Source organism: Mytilus trossulus, chromosome 5, assembly GCF_036588685.1.
Source record: "Mytilus trossulus isolate FHL-02 chromosome 5, PNRI_Mtr1.1.1.hap1, whole genome shotgun sequence".
NCBI lineage: Eukaryota > Metazoa > Mollusca > Bivalvia > Mytilida > Mytilidae > Mytilus > Mytilus trossulus.
The window spans coordinates 9,467,413-9,490,264 of record NC_086377.1 but is presented as its reverse complement, the minus strand read 5'-3'; the positions used below and the strand labels follow the sequence as shown (position 1 = coordinate 9,490,264).

General features: G+C 30.6%; 1 protein-coding gene across 1 annotated transcript; it reads right to left on the bottom strand.

Annotated features, from left to right (window-relative positions):
* Positions 1-19,834: 19,834 nt before the first annotated feature.
* On the bottom strand, positions 19,835-20,605 carry LOC134717570 (E3 ubiquitin-protein ligase TRIM71-like). The gene has a single exon (XM_063580062.1). The coding sequence runs from the start codon at positions 20,603-20,605 to the stop codon at positions 19,835-19,837; it is 771 nt and encodes a 256-aa protein (XP_063436132.1).
* Positions 20,606-22,852: the final 2,247 nt, after the last annotated feature.

The window sequence follows — 22,852 nt, the reverse complement described above, 5'->3', positions numbered from 1 at the left end:
AGATCAGTTCCTTTGGTTATTTAGATTGGTGTAAAATTGCAAGAAATTCAAAAGCATTGTTTAAAATATTGTAGTTCTAGGATTGACAGTTATATTTTTATAAGAATAAGTTTTCTTCTGACGCCTCCATTTTGAGACTTGAATGCTCACTACGTCCACTATTTCAGCAACACCTACCGGGTAATCTTGTTAGAATAATAATGTTAGAATAATGTTTCAATAATGCAATCAATCCATGTGTTCGTAGATAGGTTTTTGTGTCCTGTTAAATTGTTCCCTCTTAAAAGTTTTGGATTCTCATAAATTCTATGTATAACTTTTGGACTAGTTTGAATCTCGGTCTATTTCTGTAATTATTCTTACATACTTTTGATTTTTTAACCCTGTATGCGTTCATTGCCTATGTAAATTTTAAAATTGTTATAATCCTGGTACTTTTGATAACTATTGTATGCACATTGAACGACAAATTTATGTGACGTATATAATTTTTCTAACGTCAGACACTCAATTCAATCCATGTGTTCGTATATAGTAGATGTTTTGTGTCCTGTTAAATTGTTATACGATGATGACTGATGTACCCATATTTTGACTATTTTATTAATTGTGACTGTTTATTTAACGCATCATGTAAATGTAGCGGAATTTGATGAGACTGTTATTAAAGTGAGAGGGTTAGCGCTATAGAACCAGGTTTAATCCACCAATTTCTACATTTGAAAATGCCTGTACCAAGTCAGGAATATGACAGTTCTTGTCCATTCGTTTTTGATGCGTTTTGTTTTTTGATGCGTTTTGTTTTTTGATTTTGCCATGTGATTATGGACTTTCGAAATTGATTTTCCTCTGAGTTCGGTATTTTTGTGATTTTACTTTTTTCTCCTATAATTGCATTGACTACTATAGTATATACGCGTTTGGTCAGATTTTAAGGGATATTTCTGTGTGCTAGATGGCATAGTTTGATATTCCAAGATTGATAAATGCTTGTAATTCAACATTTTGTTTTTAGAATATTCGACCCTTTTTTTGATTTTTTTAGAAAAGAAAACTGTTTCTGAAATTTGCTAATGGCTGAACCGTTGATAACGGTCCAAAATGTGTTAATGACTCTGAACAGTCATACTCAAATCTGAATTATACACAAGAAACACAAATTTAAAAATCATACAATGCTAACAAAAACTACATAAATAAAACCCAAATATAAACATTAGATATAACGTCTCGGTACAAACATTACACCGAGTACCCAAATTGCACCTATTAGTAAAAGAAGCAGAGGTAATCTTGCATATCTTCTCAGAGGTTGCATTTCTGTTAATGTTAACAATGCAATTTCCGATTGGAACTCATTTTACGACTAAAACTGTACCAATTGCACTATTAAGTTCTGTGTTATTCTACAAATGAAAGTTCATGTGCACCACATTTTTTGTCGAAGGTCAAAATATAGGGCTTTGCGGCATATTTTTAACGTTTATATGCTGTGAACATCTCAGAGTTTAAACTAACACTTATTGTCTTAACTTTCACTACCCCGAATGAAAGGTTTACCAAGGATTTCAATGTAAATAATATGCACGTGTTGCTTTACTGGTAACATTCCCAAGTTCTGTTTCTGTGATATGGAACACAGAGCGCATAATTTGGAACTATGCTCTTCTTCCTGTGAACATGTTCCTTTATTCATATTCGACTTTATAGGGGAGATTCTCAGACAAAAATGAAAATAAGGTAGAAATATCATTTAACTTTATGTTCTGCTATATAAATGATGTCTTTTGACTTAAATAATTAAAAGTAGTTATGTTGAATGCATATATCTAATAGAACTTTAAACATAGGACACCGAAAGTTATAAATACGTTTGTCGTATATCTTGGCTGATACCTGAACGTCGTTTGGTAACTTAATTTTATGACAAGAAAAATTAATTCGGCTATCCAGTAATATTTTTTCCGTTTCTATGTAGCAACATTCCCGCAATGCATGCACATGGAGTAAATATCTCCCAATTTTTACGATATTTCAACGCTTGCGTTTTCTGTCATGATTGCCTCGATATAGATTTGTTGCGTACAATGAAGCTTTTATAAACAGGGTTTTATTGGAAAGTAGAAATTACCCTTCCGAATTTTTTACAGACGCCGTCAATATTTGGTTGATCGGTACGGAATGTTTGCGTCACAGATCATAACGGACATATTTCAAACTGCGTACATCACTTAAAATTACTGATCATCGACCTCATATATCCTCTGAGCACCTGAAATCAACCCTAATTATGGTTGCTACCGTCTTGCTCAGTAAACAGTTTTTTATGTAGTGGGTGTGGTTGCATGTGTGTTTGTTTGGTTGTTCAATGAATAGAGTATTTCACAGTTACCCATAATTCAGCGCGCGGTGGCGGAGTTCCGTTAAAATTAGATAAGGCGGCAAAGATGTAAAACTGGACAATTTATATAAATACAGATATAATGTATTTTTATTTTTATTTTATTCACTATATATATGTGGTTTTTTAGTTGATTCTGACCAATGCTTATACTCCTAATTTATATTTATATGCATCTATTATTGTTGCTGTTACCAATTATGTAAATCAATTGTATCCGATTTCATGCCCTGCATGGGCCCTGTAATTTGGTAAATAAAAATATTCCATTCTATTCTATTCTATTCTATAATATAGGTTAATATACAATGGCTTCTTTCCACACAATAAAAGTGTAGCGACATTACTACAACAATCTCCTTTAACACCTCAAAGACATAAAGATGTAAAGTCTTTGAATTCATTGGACTTAAAACCTGCAAATAGTTCTAGACTTCTGAACCATATGGTGTGCATTTTGCACATGCGCAGTTGGGTTAGAATAATTCAGGGAACAATAGCATACTTGTACCTTCTAACCTTTAATCATTATCTATTTTACCAAATCAAAGTATGAGAATGATTGCTACTCTATAAATATGAAGTGATGTCTGTCCAGGAATTTATGTAAAGGACATCACTAAGTACATGCCATATTTAAATAATTAAATATGATGTATGCAGTTGCAAATCATTCATCTTTATGTACTGTGTAATTCTTTATTTTGAAAATAAAATATGAGAAAAATAATAAATGTTAACCGAATAAGCATGATCAGTACTACAAAAATGCAAGGGCTGATATATTATTTATTTCTTCACGCACAATTGAAGGATGGTTCCTGCTTTCATTCGATACTCATTGCTTTGATTTTCATATAAAAAACGGAGATTAAAACTTAATGCAGATGAAACAACTACCCACCTGTACTCCTAACAGAAATTGACAGTAAGATTTAAGGTCATCAACAAATCTTAAAAAACCTATGCAATATAGTCGTTCTTCTGGCAAAATTATTAAAATGTACATTTTTAGGTATTTATTGGAAAGTAACATGCATCTGCTATATAAAAATGGGCTATTCTTGACAAGATAATGCCAATATATTGGGTAATAGCCTCGTTAAGTCCCGCTTAATTACCGATATCGTCACAATTTTAGCATTTTTGTTTAATTTCAGACGGTTTTCGTCTGAAATAAAAATTGGTTGCATTTGTGTTAATTCTTTATAATGAAATATAAAATGTACTTGATGATAATACATAACATATATAAAGGTTGAGGATGAACACGGATGCGATCACTTTCATGTATGAAAAAAATCATCTGAAAAGTGACATTTTTTAGGCATATTTGATAGATTTTTCAGCCTGAAACGGACCGTTTATAATGTCTGAATCGGTTAAAATCTTTCACATAAACTAAATGAATCAACTGAAATACTGAAATAGACACTTAAGGAGGGTCGTCGGAACAAAAATTTCAGCAAAAATTTATACTTTAATTTTTATTACAAATTTTATTATAACACTATTAGTTATTACTTTATGATTTGGTACAAAAATCAACAACAAAAATCGATTCAGTTTGGCCCCCGATTACTTTTAAAATGTTTATATCATTGAAAAACTCCAAATTATCTCCCTTTGGTGCAAAAATGGCATTTAATTTTAAATATACTTTTTTAACTCATCGGTGACCTATATTTTCTAATATTGGTTTCAAATAAGCTATACATAAACTAAATAATTGTAAAATTAAAGTGATTTCTGTAATTATTTTCTTATTTTTATATTACCTCAATTTCATCTATTAGTTCAACAGAAAAAAAAAGGACATTAACAAAAATGTATGCTTCTTCCGGTGGCAGATTGTGAGCTCAAATGAATGGTGACCCCATTTTTGTTTGTTTCATTTTTCTATTAAGTATGGGATAAAGTTCATTTATCAAAAAAATATAGCGAAATCCTATATTAGAAATAAAAATTGATCTATACCCAGGAGCCCCCTAAAGTGCTTAAAAAGTGTCAAAAATCTTTCGTTAGATGAACCTGAAATTTGAGTCAAAAATCGGCTCTTACGAGATAACTAAAGACACCCGTACCACATACCTATTAGTGTATTGAAGAATTATTGGTTGCTTAATGTAACATGAACCACTTCTGATAATTTGAATTCTTTTTCATTTGCATTGGATTTTCAAGTATGTGCTCAGAATGTGGAATATGATTATTATTATCAGTATTGCTAGTATCATAATTACATATTAAATTTAGTTAGATCCTTTTGATCTCATGCATATGGTTCTTGCATGAACATTGAAGGTATGAAAGAATCTACAGCAACATGGTTGATCGAAATGTAAACAAAGGCAACATAATTCTAACAGACTAATCTGATTCAAGTATTAAATAAAATTGAGAATGGAAATGGGGAATGTGTCAAAGAGACAACAACCCGACCATAGAAAAAACAAAATACATGTATTTGCAGACATGCAAATCATATAAGAATTATTGAATTATAAGTGATTTACTGTTTAAGACTTTTGATGATATGATTAGAACCTGAATGACATAGTCTACTATTATTTCGATAATCATGCCATGTTCCTGAGCATATAAGACAACCACAAATCATGATCAGGTTTACTTCAATCAGTTGTCCAGAACGTCCTTTTCTTATAATACCCAATGTTTTATTAACATGTAGTTACATACAGCAGTGTTGGAGTACATTGGACACACGCATACTGAACATTCGGGAATTAAAACAAAGTTAATGATATAATTCGCCAATCAGACTCTAAATAATAATATTTGTATGCAACAATTTCTGAAATGTTCATCATTCAGCAATTTCAATAAAATATCCAAGCAATAACATAAATATCTGTTTATACGATTTTTCCTGGAGTTGTGTTTTTCCTTCTGTCATGACTCAGTTTATGCTGCTGCTTGAAATGAAGCTTTTGAGCAGAATTATTCTAATCACTATGATGGACTCCTATCTGAAAATGTTAACTGACGCGCTGTTAATAACGTTGACTGTTATGTTATCGTTTTGTCACATCAAACCACGCTTATGTTGCCAAGGTTAAGCCACAATACCGTGTTTTATTCGCCAGTTACTAAACAAAACGTATCATTTAATATTTATATCATTAACAACATGATAAATTTATATGTTCACTACATGTTTCCCTGACAGATGTTTGTTATTTTGACATTTGTTTGTTCCTTCCTAGTGAACAAACAAGACTGATGTTGAAGTCAGAAGCCCTACAAGCTTACATTCTGGAGTTTTGCTAGTGTATTTAAAACATTTGTTAGGCTTTAAACTCTATACATGACTTTGATAATGTTAAAACTACTCCTGACAGAAACAACATTTAAGTTAACTTTTTGAAAAGATTATTTTATTCGTAGCTATAATCATATATGATATCAATAAAAAATATGTACATACAAAATAAGAACATTAGGTTTTTTAGTCCTGTTAGTTGAGAAGGAAATACATTTCTACTTTTATTTATTTGTCTGGCAAATGCTTGTTACTGTTCTTTGATATAACCCATCAATCTAAAAACATGAATACCATGGACAAATATTATCAAATATTATCATTGTAATGGATCTTATCGGTAACAACATATATACATACAAAATAAAAACATAAGGTTCTCCAGTTTAGAAGAAAACACATTTCTACTTCTATTTCTTTGTCTGGCAAATGCTTGTTACAGACTGTCTCTTAAATGGTTACATAATCCATAAATCTGAAAACATGAATACCATGGACAATTATTATTATTATAATTTATGCACCATAATTACATTATATCATTCCAAACTAATCGTAATAGTATAAATTTGTTGTTATTTGTACTCTATGCGATTTGATTGCAATTGGTTTATTCTTCATGAAACTAAACAGTGTGTGCATGTTTTGCTAAATCATTGTGAGGCTTTCAGTACTGACGTGGTTTGTTTAAGCTATTTAATGACTAATTGGTTTATATATTAACTAAATCAGGCGTGACTGTTGTTCATGTTGGTTCCGTTGCTTGCTCTTGGATTTGGTCATGATTTTACTAGATAAATAGTAGGTTTTGATGTTGACATTTTTTATTGTACAAAAGTCATAGAAGTCAAAGCTTCCGATGTGTTGAATATCGTACTCTATTGATCAAGTTGTATTCAAGACACCTTTTACATTTTTTAACAGCACATGTTAGTTCTGTATAATATTGATTTCTATAGCTTATATTTATACCTTATACGTTGAAATGTTCTTTGTTCGGTGAGTAGATATCAAGTACAATAACTTACCAATCGTTTTAAATGGAAACAAGTTATGTCAGGACAGCCATTAAAACTAACTAAACAATAAGACAAGTGTCCTTCTAAAGAATATGCTTGTAAACATAAAGTATGTCATCCGTCTTCTATCGTGTCTCTATGAAACGCAAGTGAAAAGATTTTTCTGCAGCAAAAATAAAATAGAATATGTGGTTTGATTTTTAAACGAGACAATTCTCCAAGAGAAACCGAATGACAAAAAAATTATAAGTCACATAACCTTCTTTAACAACGAGCCCCGAAATGACAAATGTAAAACAAGAGACTAACGGCCTAATTTTTGTTCAAAACGAAAAAACAAATATGTGAATTACAGGCTGTTCACTTGTGATAGGCACATACTCATAATAACATTAAGTAATGCCTATCATTTGCTAAATGGAAGAATAAAACAATAATACGCATGTCATATTTAATTTAATTGATAAACTAAATAAATACTTTAATCTCTACGTCGTTGTATGACGAATTCATACCATGAACTTAAAGTCATCGAAGAGCATTATGGAATGTATGTTTTATCTGCAGTACTTACCCGCCACATGAACATCTACAATGAGAAAAAAAAACTTACTTATATAAAACATGTCGCTCGGACATCCTTATTGAACTTTGCGTTAATTGGTTCAACAGTTAAAATAAATGTATAATTTTTTAATGATGAAACATAAGATATTCATTGGATTTAAAGCTTAAGATATGAACGTTCTAATATAAGTCACAATACATAAGTATTGGAGAAAATTATGGAATATGTGTAATCATCACTATCTGATATTATTCTTAAAAAAAAAACAGAATTCAAAATATCGCCTGGCTTCTTATAACATTTATATAAGAATGCTTTTTTTTTGGAACTGGCTTATATTTTCCCATTCTTTAAAACATCACCCACAATTCGCTATATGATGTCTATTCATTCTTTTTGTTTGGTAAACTTATCACTATATACTTATCTGTTACATAACACTTACATATAACTGAAAAATATAAAAAAAGTTTGAAATCTAAGGAAAAACTTTACAAAATCCAGATACACATAAAACATCTTCTCAAAACATTAGTTATCAATTTGCTAATTTTTAAATATTGCTTTAAATTGCTTGTTTGTTGATTAGATGAAACTGTGTGAATATTGTCGCTACTTAAACGATGCTTAAATATAAAACAAAATGACAAACCAAGTTGTTAATATGACTATCTCCCCTCAAAAGGTAAATGACTGTTCAAACCGTTTATCGCTCTTGTACTCTGTACTTGTTTTGGCTTTCAAACTTTTTTCATCTGAGCATAGTTTTTGTGAGGACGTAACGCACGTCTGACGTATACATTTATTTCTAACCTGGTACCCTTTGATGGCTATTATTCGTTTGTTTCTCTGTCCTATTTTTCTTCGATTTATTTATTGAAGCCCTGTCGTGTAATGTTGTCATTTTAAGTTGATATGATTTTTTAATAATCTAATAGTCTACTACTACCATTTTAACAAAACCTTATATTATAAATTACTAATGTCCATACCTATTTGTTTGCCTAACTTGACACTAATTTGAGGGACAACTTATAGAAATATAACCACAGAAAACAGCATACAATTTAGCAATGAGAGATAACAACGACAATAGAATAATACCATAGGTAGTTGTGATAGTAGATTATTTTGAAGTCAGATTATTGAATCAGTTTATAAATCAAGCATGGCTTTATAGATTTAGGAATCATTTGAGAACTAAGGTTGCACCACACAAAAGTAAAGTTGAACTGAGGTTGAGTAAACTTGTTTTGCTTATTTTTTTTTATGGTCTAATATTTCAACTGTTCCGGTTATCATATGTCATTGGCTTAAAACATTTCTGGTTATACCATTTTAACGATACTCTAAATCTTCCGACTCTTTTGTAGTCGTAACGCACGTCTGTGTGACATTATTTAAAGGGTATGTGTATTGTATTGCCTTGCTATTTTAATAACAACATTACATCAAACAACTTCTATTATGAATTGCATAATTTATGTGATTTTTGTTTTTTATACACCAAGATTTTCGAAAGACACTTTGGTGTTTTCATCCTTAAACAAGTTGACGTAGGTTAATTATAATCAAAGATAAATAAGTACAAATCGACAATTGTGAATTAAAATAACATACTATATGAAGTTGCAAAATGAAACACAAGATGCAAGATTTACTGTATAACATAATGTTTTAAATAATGTAACAAAAATGTTGCTACATCAAAATGCCATATCAATTCTCATATAATATATAACGTGGCTCCTTAAAATGGGTTGTATCATTTTAGAACCAAACAGTACGATGAATGTGTATACGTACACTATACACTTATAACATAAACTAAAGGATACAAGAGGGACGAACTTTTTTTTAATATATTTTCCCATTTAATAAAAATAAATATCAGATACAATTTTCAATATCACATGCTCTTTTATTTTTCATTTTGTTTAAACTTATCACAACATACTTATATGGTTGGTACTTACAAGGCCCTGAAAAAAGAATTATAAATTCAATTAAAATCTGATGAATAATTTGAGAGAACAACGAAAGGGGAAATACTCATCTAAAAACATCAGATACAACGTTTTACTTGTGCATATTAAGTTCAGCATTTTGTCTTGAAATGTTAATCATATTTAGAAGATACTGTAGTTTCCTAAATGTGAGGGCTATCACAAAAAAATAAAATAATATACAAATAAAAAGCAAATTAAATGATAAAAATGAATATATTTCTCCCATAATAATTGTAAATGAATATTGAAACCTCAGGATTGATTATATATTAGGAAATTATAACAATCATGTTAACAAAATACTTCTGTATGTTTTTTATTCTATGGTATCCAGTTGTTAATTATTTAACAATCATGTTAGAAAAAACCAATACAAAAAAGTAAAATCACAAAAATACTGAACTCAGAGGAAAATCAATTTGGAAAGTCCATAATCACATGGCAAAATAAAAAACAAAACGTATCAAAAACGAATGGACAAGAACTGTCATATTCCTGACTTGGTACAGGCATTTTCAAATGTAGAAAATGGTGGATTAAACCTGGTTCTATAGCGCTAACCCTCTCACAGTCTCATCAAATTCCGTTACATTTACATGATGCGTTAAATAAACAGTCACAATCAATAAAATAGTCAAAATATGGGAACATCAGTCATCATCGTATAACAATTTAACAGGAGACAACAACATCTACTATCTACGAACACATGGATTGATTTGAGTGTCTGACGTCAGAAAAATTATATACGTCACATAAATTTGTCGTTCAATGTGCATACAATAGTTATCAAAAGTACCTGGATTATAAACAATTTTAAATTTTACATAGGCAATGAGCGCAGACAGGGTTAAAAAATCAAAAGTATGTAAGAATAAATTACAGAAATCAAACTAGTCCAAAAGTTATACATAGAATTTATGAGAATCCAAAACTTTTAAAAGGAACAATTTAACAGGACACAACAGCCTATCCACGAACACATGGATCTACTTGAGTGTCCAACGTCAGAAAAATTATATACGTCACATAAATTTGTCGTTCAATGTGCATACAAACAATTTTAAAATTTACATAGGCAATGTACGCATACAGGGTTAAAAAATCAAAAGTATGTAAGAATAAATTACAGAAATAGACCGAGATTCAAACTAGTCCAAAAATTATACATAGAATATATGAGAATCCAAAACTTTTTAAAGGGAACAATTTAACAGGACACAATAACATCTACTGTCTAAGAACACATGGATTGATTTGAGTGTCTGACGTTAGAAAAATTATATACGTCACATAAATTTGTTGTTCAATGTGCATACAAACAATTTTAAAATTTTTTCATAGGCAATGTACGCATACAGAGTTAAAAAATCAAAAGTATGTAAGAATAAATTACAGAAATAGACCGAGATTCAAACTAGTTCAAAAGTTATACATAGAATTTATGAGAATCCAAAAATTGTCAATTCCACTACGCCATTGATTGATTTTGACGTTTGTGGTTCAACGTATATAGTAATTCATAATAGAAATATATCATAATGACATATTATAGACAAATATCATACTGACGGGATCTTTTAAAGTACAGAGTCACGTTATAAGCACAAAAGAAATACAAAGAGTCACATATACAAAACAAATCACCAAAAAAATGAAAGCCAATACAAACACATTGACGAGATGTATAAGTACCGAGCCAAACGAGTTCTTACTTTTATCAATTACGTCACTCTGTATTATATTAATCATTGTTAATTGGCGAGAAAAAAAAATTTAGAAATGGATTATTTACGATAAAACGATACAACACTAACAACAAAGACTATCTGATAAGCAAAGTTTAAATAACTATCTATGATGAGTGTATTTATGGATTAAGTTTCATAAAAATCAATGCAGGTTTACAAATATTTCAAGTAAAACTAAATTAATTCAAAACCATCTATAAGAAAAAGACTGAAAATGAAAATATATATTAAAAACCTGATTTCTGAATCATAAATATCTTCTGCCAAGGTTTTTTTTAGAAAATCCTATGAAGGTTTTACAAATTATCTGATATGTAACAAACGTTAACCCTAGACTCTTATCTAACATCCTCAAGAAAAAGTTGTCCTAGTGATAGTTCAACCAGTTTTGTGTATGTTCTCTATTTTCATTTAAAACTGTATTGGCTTTCATCGTCCCTAAAATTACCCTGTCTTTTTGGTTTTTTTTAACTGTTGTTTGTCTCTTTATACTTTTGCCATGGTATTTGTTTAGTTTACATTTTACTAATATTTTTCAATGTCTCTATATGATCTTTCGCAATTTGCTTCTGAGATACAGCATTTAAGTGTTTTTCTTAACTATGTTACTACTACCATTGCATCAAAAACCTTACATTATAAAGTGTCTATGTACATGTACGCTATACTTATCTGTTTTCTACTTAAAACTTTCAAGTGGTTAAAAAAACAAAAAAATATAATTATAAATTACAGCATGCAATTCTGCAATGAATTAACCAACTTTAATGGAATTAGTTGAATACGAAATAAAAATATAGAAAAAAAAACATTTTGTTAAATCACAGTTTCTTCTATTATACTCCTGATTGACTAATACAAAGGAGATAATTAGTTCTATGACAGGGCTGAGCAGGATATCATGTCTTCGAACGTCACTATCTGGTGAGAATCGGTAATTTAAAGGACAATCATATATTTAATTGATATTAAGTAATGATGCCAAATAACTTCAACAGTTTTGGTTATTATATGTCATAAGTTTTACTCATTTTTGATTTTGTATTTTCAATGAAGGTGAATCTAGAAGACAGTAAATGACATCAGATTACGTTTTGTTTTGTACACTGTTGTACAGATATCTGTATGTCTCACTAGGATTTAGCCATGGCGGTGCAAGTTTATATCCGACCAATGCTGTTGAATCTCTCTTTGATATCTTTCGCCATTTTATTAGACGGAACGAGTCTTACTTATATTATAAATATGGTATGTTTATTGTTTAACTTTACTACACTTATAACACTTTATGTAATGTAGATATATAGAAAACAACACAATCCTGATTGTTGTATTTTGTAATCATTTGATTGTATTTTTGTCGTTCCTGGTACAATTACGTAATGCATTTGAATGTCTCATGGTATCTTCTGATTCTTTGGTAGACACACCGCACGGCTATCATATATCATATTATAAGCAGGCTTATTGTTTAACTTCACACACTTGTATTATTCTCTTTATATAATGAACTACAGTATATTTAATTATATTTTTCTGTTTGTTACTTGACACTAACACGCTGAACAAAAATCAGTCAAACTAATTATTATAGTGAACAGCAAATCATTCAGGCAAAATCAAAAATCGTCTTTGGATTTTATTAAAAAAGTAATGCAAAAAAAATACAATACTTTGAGACTATCGAGTGTTCTGTCAGATAATTCAATAGTAAAGTCATTAGTATGAGTTATATTTTGTTTTCTCATCTTGCCTCATAGTTATGTTGATGATTTCACATTTTAAAGCTATGCTCGCGTCTTCCATACATCATTTTAATGGTTTATTTAATGTTCACTAGTACTTAACTAATTGGTACACATACCTTTATATAATGACCTACATACACAATAATACGCTATACCTGTCTGTTTTCTACGTGACACCTACTTGTGTTCTCTCATTCGATATACGACTTTCGAACAGCGGTATTTAGAATATTTCTCACTTAAGTGTTATGTTCTTTGTTTAACTTTGCAACTCTACTAATACCGTTATATACAAATTAATTCATTTTGAAGTGCACGTTATACTTATCTGTTTGCTACTTGAAACTTACCTACTGAAATAATCAAATAAATAACCATATAATACAGCATACAATTAACAACGAATTAAGTTATCTTCAATACATTAATTGAATAAATTGTAATGTGATAGGAGAAAACTTGTAGATTACAGTTTGTTTTTGTCATATTTTTGAAAAGTATAGTCAATAAAATATAATGATGCCAGTTATTGAAAAGTAACAGTTGTGTGATTTTGCGCTTTGCACATTTATAATTTGTTAAGAAACCAAAAAAAAAATGACGTCAGGTCGATATAATCATATTATTGTGTGTTTTTTTGTATTCATTTGATTGTCCTTTTGTCGTTCTGGGTTCTAAATTATAACGTTAAGCGTTTGAATGTCTCTTGGTATCTCCCGCCTCTTTTGTAGACATAACGAGACTATTGAGTGTTCTGTCAGATAAGTCAAAAGTAAAGTCATTACTATGAGTTAGATTTTGTTTTCTCATCTTGCCTAATAGTTATGTTAATGATTTCTAATTTTAGAGCTATGCTCATGTCTATCATACATCATTTTAATGGTTTATCTAATGTTCACTATTACTTAACTAATTGGTACAGATATCTTTATATAATGACCTACATATACCGTTATACGCTATACTTATCTGTTTTCTACGTGACACCTACTTGTTTTCTCTCATTCGATATACGACTTTCGAACAGCGGTACTGAGAAAATTTCTCTCTTACAATGGTATGTTTATTGTTTAACTTTGCAACTCTTCTAACACCTTTATATACATGTTATCACATTTTAAAGTGCATATTATATAAGTGTAAATTACTTATCTGTATGCTACTTGACACTTACCGCCTGAAACAATCAAATAAATAACCATTACATACAGCATACCATTTAGAAAAGAATTAAGTTGTCTCCAATATAATTATAGGAATAAATAGTAATGTGAAAGGAGAAAATTTGTAGATGACAGTTTGTTTTTGTCATATTTTTGAAAAGTATAGTCAATAAGATATAATGATGCCAGTTATTGCAATGTAAAAGTTGTGTGATTTGGCGCTTTGTACATTTATAATTTTTAATTTGTAAAACATGGTATTTATATATGTGCAATTAATCTCACAACGTTAGTACATCAACATGATTGTTTTGTTTCATATGTGTTTCTTTGTATCTCTATAGTATAAACAATGATTGTTTTTTGTTGTCCTTGTTTCTTTTTATATTTCTAAGCCATGTGGTTCCCAGTTTATTATAGATATATAAGTTTGACTGTCACTCTGGTATCTTTCGCCCCGTTTTTGATACAAGCATTCACTTATGTAGAAAATGATGGATTTAACTTTGTGTTATAACTAGCTGAACCTATTAATCGTATTATTAATGGGACTTGTTTTCGATTACAGTATAATAGAAGTTAAATGTTTATTTTCTCGAAATATGTTTTAAACCTAATACAATGGGCATTCGAAAATCATAAAACCAAAAAAACATACACCATAGCAAAGAAAAAAATTAAAAAAAGCCAAACAACAAGCTTGATAAAAAAAACAAAGAACACTTAGACCTAGCCATCGTCGTGTCACAATCTATTGTAAGCTTATTTTTGGAACAATTTGACGAATTGCGAATTTTTAATATTTGTCTTTTACAATAGACGTAGATCATACTTACAAATCAGATCTCTCTTCCTTTCTGAAAGATGAAACATATCAATAATATCAGTTACACATTCTAAACAAAAATACTGATAGATAAGTTGCTGTTTATCCAGAAAACATTTCCGACGCAATATTAAAAGTTTCTATAAATTTAGGAAAGTTTACTTTATTTTACCACCTATTGTTGAATTGTATCGTGAGATAACCATGTATGAATATTACATTATCATGATAACATTGGCGGCATACACCTTTCTGCATCAGTCAACTAATGACTCAAAACTGATAATTGAGTCAGCAAATATAACTGTCTGAAATTTAATACAAACGTAAATCGTCTAAACTCATCAAGGAGTTGGTTCAGTATGACCCCTTTTTGACCCCAAAATAAAGCAGTTTTACAAAATTGTGAAAATGTTATCTTTTAGCTATTTATAAGAATGCAAAATGCTTCTGCTACCTAAATTTGGGCTGTTTTTTTACAATAAAATGCACATATGTTGTGTACTAGCATCATAAAGTCATGCTAAATTACTGAAATCTTCACAATTTTAGCATTTTAGTTAAATTTTCGATGGTTTCCGTCTTAAATGCAACTGGCCGCATTCGTGTTCATTCATAATATTGAAATATAAGTTGTATTGGACGATAATTCATAACATATATAAAGGTTGAGGATAAACACGAATGCGACCACTTTCAGCGTTGTAAATGACTAAATCAGTTAAAATCTATCTTTTACAAAAAAACAATCGAATCAATTAAAATAGACACTTTAGTGTTTAAAAAAGTGTCAGAAATCATTCGTAAGATGAACCTGCAATTTGAGGTCAAAATCAGCCCTTACCGGACCTACTCCTTTTTGCTCCGTTTAGAGCTTTATGTCATCTACATTATGCCGTTTCAGCGTCTTAAATATCTGAAACATAGCCGACGAAAATGGCAAATGTCGTGTAGTTTGTAATACATTTCAATGTACAAATATTCTTTGTCGTTCATTGTTGAGGATTTTGGTTAAGCTCTTCTATATTTTTTTTTTAATTTTATCCAAACAAAACTGCAATATTGAAGAAATGAGTATTGTATTGTTTGACCTTTCGCAATTGTCCTCGCACCATATATGTATCCCGTTACAAATAGACTACGAAGTAAAATTGAGAATGGAAATATAAATGTGTGTAAAAGACAACAACCCGACAAAAAGCAGAGAAAATGTAAGACAACCTATGGGTCATAAACACAACGAGATAGTCCTGCAGGGCTTTAACTGGCATCTTTACAAAATAAAGTGTACTAACTTAGTTCCATTGACGTCATATCAAACCCCAAAACACATAAATTAACTCAAATTAAATTTGAAAAAGACTAACAAAGGCTCAGAGGCTCCTGAGTTTGGAGAGGTGCAACCGTCTGATCAACGTCGACAAAACAAACACACAGTTATCTACATAGTACCAATAACGGCAAAAGTAGTTTATTGCAGTTCAACGTCATAAATATTTTGAGAGAAAACAAATCCCGGTTACAAACCTAAAGTCGAGAGAAACACACCAATTATATGAAGTCACAGTTGAACAACAGAAACACTGAATTGTAATAAAAACAAAGGTCAATGCAACATACATAGAACCGAACTATTTGAAAACAATTTCAATATTCCTGACTTTGAACAGGACATTTTCAGAACGATTGGTGTGTATCACTTGGTTTTATGTCTAGCCAAACCTCGTGCGCTTAACTCAGTTTAAAACAGTCTGAAGTCAGAAAAGGTAACTTAAAAACCTATGCAAAAAGGCAATGATGCATATATCAACAAAGACTATTAGCAGTTACTGACATGCATGCTAGCTCCAGACCACTACTTAACTGATTAAAAAATGAATTTCTCCATATTATGCATATCATGAACAATACCCGTGAAGGATTAAGAATCAAATAGATATCAAAAGTACCAGGATTATTATTTAACACGCAAGACGCGCGTTTCGTCTACATAAGACTCATCAGTGACGCTCAGATCAAAATAGTTAAAAAGCCAAACAAATACAAAGTTCAAGAGCATTGAGGACCCAAAATTCCAAAAAGTTGTGCCAAATACGGCTTAGGTAAACTTCTCCTGGGGTAGGAAAATCCTTAGTTTTACGAAAAAATCGAAGTTTTGTAAACAGAAAACCACCAAATGCGCCCTATGAGTGATTAAATATGAGTACCAAAACATGCCGTCTAGTAATATTATTATACATTCATTTACATCACTGTTGACGCAGGCGAACCTATGTTGCTCAATACCTGTATTTACAAGTCAATGCTGCTTGTTTCACTCTTATTGGTTTGTTCATCAATATTTCTTATTGATTTCTTAAACAGTGCAAACATCTGTTAGGCGTAAGCCAATAACAAATGACAAGAGTTTCATTTTGTGAGAAAAAAAAACCCAAGTTATTATGCACTTCATTGACACTTGGGAATCATACATTTGATACGCCACATGATATAGATATAAAACTTTGTGTCATGTGCATAAAAACAATTATAATGAACTTACCCACACTTGTAACATCTATACAGGTATGTACCCTGCTCCTTTTGTTTCACATCCTGTTTGTAATCACTATAATGAGCAATACAATTGATTGACTTAAAATTTACTCTATTTGAAGATGATATTAAAATCCAACAAGCTATTACTAACTGGTACACACATAACCAGTGCAAAAATATCAAAAAGCATTTGAAATATATACAAGAGTCAGAAACCAAGTTAATAAATCTTGAATTAATTGAAATAATAATATATAAGAAAATAAATCAGCTCACACCCAAACTGAAATACATTTCTTTTTCCGGGAAATTATTGCTTAAATTCAGAAAAGTTTCGTATGGTTCCGTGTAGAACTGAAACTGTTTACCCACGAAGAGTATCACAATTCACCATTTGTTGTAAGTGGGGGTTGTTGTTACGTAGCGTGCCTAATTTTTGACAAACCTTATAATTATTTTCGACTTTTATTTAGCTGTAATGGTCTTATTGATGTATGACATTTCTTTAAACAAAATCGGATGACATCACCAAAACAATATCAGAGTTTACACTAACAAGGACACAATACATTAACGTCATTCTTTTTTATATTCCGAATCCATGTAGAATTAATCCTGATTTGCATATACTTGTCCTTCTTTTTGCCTTTCTTTCCTACAGACAATAACAAACTGAATGAAAAGACGAAATATTTATTAAAAGATAATCTTGTTTTAACTTGTTGAAGAACTATATACGATTACTCCAATCATTTTGTAATGACTGACAGTTCTCGAGTATACTATACAATTGAAACTCCTTGTACTAATTCCATATGCATTTCGGGAATGTGACTGATAAAATCCTATACTTCGTCAACAAAAGTCGATTATGAAAGTGACTACTGGATTCGTTAACTTTTTAATCTACAGTCGTCTGTCAATGTGACTCCTGCAGTCGTTTACCCGTGCATCAACAGTCGATTGTGAATGTGAATGCTGAATTGGTTGAACTCTTCAATGACAGTCGATTGCGAATAACTGTGTGAATCAATAATGATTTTTATGTTAAAAAGAGGTGAAAACATCACAAAGAGAACATTTCCGTTTGAGAAAAAATATGACATAAAATACTATTTACAAAAGGACAATCTACACTTAACAAAACAGTATGACTTCCTTATGTTGTTGTAAACATGATGACTTCTGATTATACTATGTACAACGTGCCTCAAAACTCCAAATAACTTTGATGAATGTCTTTTATATTTGGTTATATTATATAAGTATTAAGAGGTTTTAAATATTTCAACTAGACAGGCAGCACATTTTAACAAGCAGTATATTTACGATAATTAATATTAACAAAATCTAAACTATATTGAATATAATTGATGCTACTAGTATGTGTTTGTATATCATAGGAAGATTTATCTACTTAAATGCAATCGGGTTCAATACAGTGTGTTCTAACGTGCGTAGTGGAAAAAAGTAGAGAGACATTTTAATTGATTTATCGAAAATAAAACTAAACGGTAAACTGGTGTACATAATATATAATACAAACTTAATCGGAACCGTTGAAACGTCAAATGGCGAGGTATGCAAGAAGATAATATGTAATTCACTCAAAGATTTAATAACAAGTTTATATTGCCAAATATGTAACTTTAAAACTGTTCAATATACACAAATATTTCCCTACCTCTTGAATGAAGGCAATTCTCTTTCTTTGTTCATGATTTGTTGTGTACGCATTTCACTGATAAAAGATAAACAGAATTTTTTTTTTATTTTTTTTTTCATGAAATGTTCTGTCAAGTGTCAGGAGTATAGCAGTTGTGAACAAATAGTAATTTTCTTTGTATTTTGGCGTTTGTTTTTGTAGCAGTATAGCGTTAATGTTGTTCTGTTGCTTTCCACTTGTAGTTAATGTGTATTTCCCTCAGTTTAGTTCGGATTTTTTTCTCAGTTTAATCGATATATTCCTATTGTAAAGCGGTATATTTCTTTTGTCTTTATTTCTTTTATAATATTACATAAAATGCATGCAATTAGAATAACATACTCGTATTTAAATAACGAGAAAAACAGTTATATCTGTACTAGTTTGGAAGCAAGTATTCGCTATATTGAAGACCTGTTGGTGTCCTTCTGTTGTTGTCTGTTCTATGGTCGGGTTGTTGTCTTTTTGACACATTCCCCATTTCCATTCTCCATTTTATTTTTGCATTTCTACATATGTTTACGTATTGTCGAGATAGGTAAATGTACATGCATCAATACAACCTAAACTGTACACTGACATAGACCCCGCATTTATCTACTGGAGCACATTGTGAATCCATAATATTAAACAATACATTTGTGATGAACACATATATGTATTTCATGAGTTATCTCGTCTGTCATATTATATCGAGACATAAGTTGATAATTGAAAAACAACAACATAATTTTGATTTTGCAAAAATACGTGTCTCTTTAAGATGGTATTGGTATATCAAAGCATGTATTACAAATACATAATTCTCTTTTTTTTAGTAGAATTACCTGATTATGTAGTTACCAAACAGCTGTTTAATGTCGTTATCTGTTGCGGACTTAGCAGTATACTGTATCCTAGGAAATTCAGGTTTAGGCTTTACCGTCAGCTTTGCGATGTCGTCTGTAAGCTTCTGTAATGACTGCAACAATTTTCCATCGTTTCGTGTCTTGTTTAGTTCTTGTTTCTTCTTGTCTAAGTCACGTCCTGCCTTCAAATCCATTTGAGTTTCTTCCAATAGCTTTGTTAATTTGTCTCTTTCCTTCCGTGATTGATCCTTGACCGATGCAATCTTCTCTGAGATACATTTATCAACCATAGCCTTTATCTTTGTACCTTCTTCTTTAATAGCTTTGACTATTCCTTCCACCTTCACATCAAATGCCTTCAGACCTCTTTCTAGCTGCTTCATGTTTTGGGTTGCCTCATGTACCTTACTACGCAGGTCTGTTGTATTCGTCTCCTTCAGCTGTGATATGCTGTCGAGAAGTTTGGAAAAGGCGTGCCCTAAATGACTGCCAGTCACACAACTGCTACATACCGCTACGTTACAGGTATTACATACAAAACTTACGTCTTCGTCGTGGTCTTTACATTTTGATTTAACTTCCGGTAAAACATCAAAGGAAGATTGAAACTGGTGGTTCTTTGTCCCTCTCTGTCGTTTATGAAAGCCTTTACAATTGTCACAAAAGTACTGTTCACACTCTAAACAGTAATGAGATCCAGAGGCACTAACACATATATCACAAGTTTTAGATGCTGCCTGTGCCATTTTGTCACTTATCATGTTGAATGTATAATACACAGGTAATGTATATAACCAATGACTACAATGTTCTACATTTAAATCAATATCGGTTATATATGTATGTCGTGTATTTAAATGAAACACTTCAAGTTATAATTAGGATATCATTTGAATATTTTATATAAAGACTTCATTGTGTTGACTAATGGGCTATGGTACGGCTTTATTAATGTATTTGGTCATTGACCTGGCTTTATGATAAACTGATGTAAACATAATGTATATGTTCCAGACCGTATGAGTATTAGGACCGTACGCGTACGGTTTGGACCGTATGCGTACTTTTTCAAGAATATTAAGAAATTAGTCAAATATATTAGATATAAATGTATATGACAGATCAACTTATGTCTCAAATTAATAGTAAAAGTTCAACAGTTATTGACATAAAAACCAAATATTCTAACTAATGTTTTTTAAATATACGCTTGTAATCTATTAATTTCCTGTATCTAATCATCAATTGCAGCCAAGTATGGTAATTAAAATTGAACTTATCGGAAGTAAACATAATGTGGGAGGACAATTGTTTCCGAATATTTATGAAATTTGCAAAAATATGAGAACGCAAAGGAACATGCATGAACACAACATGTAAATTTTAAAAATTTAATGTCCTTTGTAAAAGCAAGTGTAACCTTGGGTCAGAGTAACAATATAGAATTCACTGATATACAATTAAAGAAATATTTAATTTCAAATGTTTGCTTATTCACTTTACCCATTTAATTGTAATGATAACACTTTATATAGATAAATGTATAAAAATAAGACTGATAAACTGTTTGTTTGAATTTAACCAATATGATCCCAGAACATGTATGGTCAGATGGACCGTACGCGTATACCCATACGGTCCGACCGTACGCGTATGGTCGGACTGTACGAGTATACGTATACGGTCTGGACCGTACGCGTACGGTCCAAATACTCATATGGTCTGAAACATATATAAACAATTACAAGTATAATTATATTATTATAACTGCAGTATGTATAGATAGACTTATCACACTGTAGGAAATATTAAATCGTTAGCCAGGTGTGTACGAAATCATAAAAAGATTTATTTCAAAAACAGATAATTTATACAGCAAAAGTTTTATTATATTCACGAGTCCTGCTTTTTTTTAAATTTTATATGTATAATCAAGATAAAGATTTAAATGAAACTGTTCTACAATTTAATCAAACCGTATCCGCTCAATATATGTTCAATGTTAATGGATTTGCGATTTGGGACAGCTGTGATATTCTCAGGTGATATTAGTCCTTACTAAATATCAAACTGAATAAAACATCTACCGGAAACGTGGAAAGATCACACATCTTTCGTTATACACAGTAACTAGCATAGTCTGAAAATCTGTTAAACTGATTCGAATTATCCATATAAATATATAAAATATATATATTAGTACAGTCATTCCTTAAGTAAATTACGTCCCGCAATGTCTTGTAAAAAAAGGCATTACTATAATATTAAATGCAGACTCATGACATGGATGAGGAAACGGAAACGTATTATCTTAAAAATCAACAGTTTGAAGGTTTATTGGGACACGTAGTTCATCATATACAAGCTTATCAACACTGTGTGTGCTCACTTGAATATTGCGTTGGCTCCTGTTTTAATTGACTTTGTTCTGATATGAAGCTGCTGCTTCCAACGTAATCAAAATATGAAGGCCGTGGTATAGTAAAAGTAATATGTTGGCGTTAAATTCATCCACTCTTTTGAACAATGAGTAGTTGGACCAAGAATGCTGCATTAAATTTACTCATATTTTTTGTCAATATTGAGAGAAATATAGCTTATCTCAAAAAAGTATCTTCCAAAGCTCCTGTAATTGTCTTTTATAACAGGAGAAATTGGAATGTTTAAGATTGTGTTTATACTTTCATGTTAATGATTAATCATTTAATGAGACCTACTAAAATTTCCATTAGTCCAAGTCATGCATATGAAATCAAAGGATATTTGTAGATTTAAAATCCATTGAATAAGCCAATTAAATCTTTGAACTGTTTTGTATCGCAAACAGGAATTACTGGTTTAAATAGTTGAACTGTTGTTAATGTGATATTTAACTTTAACTGCATTTAATTGTAATAGTAGATGTATTAATAAGAGAACAAACTCAACAATAAAGTAAAAAAGTAAAAAACATACTTGAATTAACTGCGTCAGTAAAACTTTAATAGTTGTAA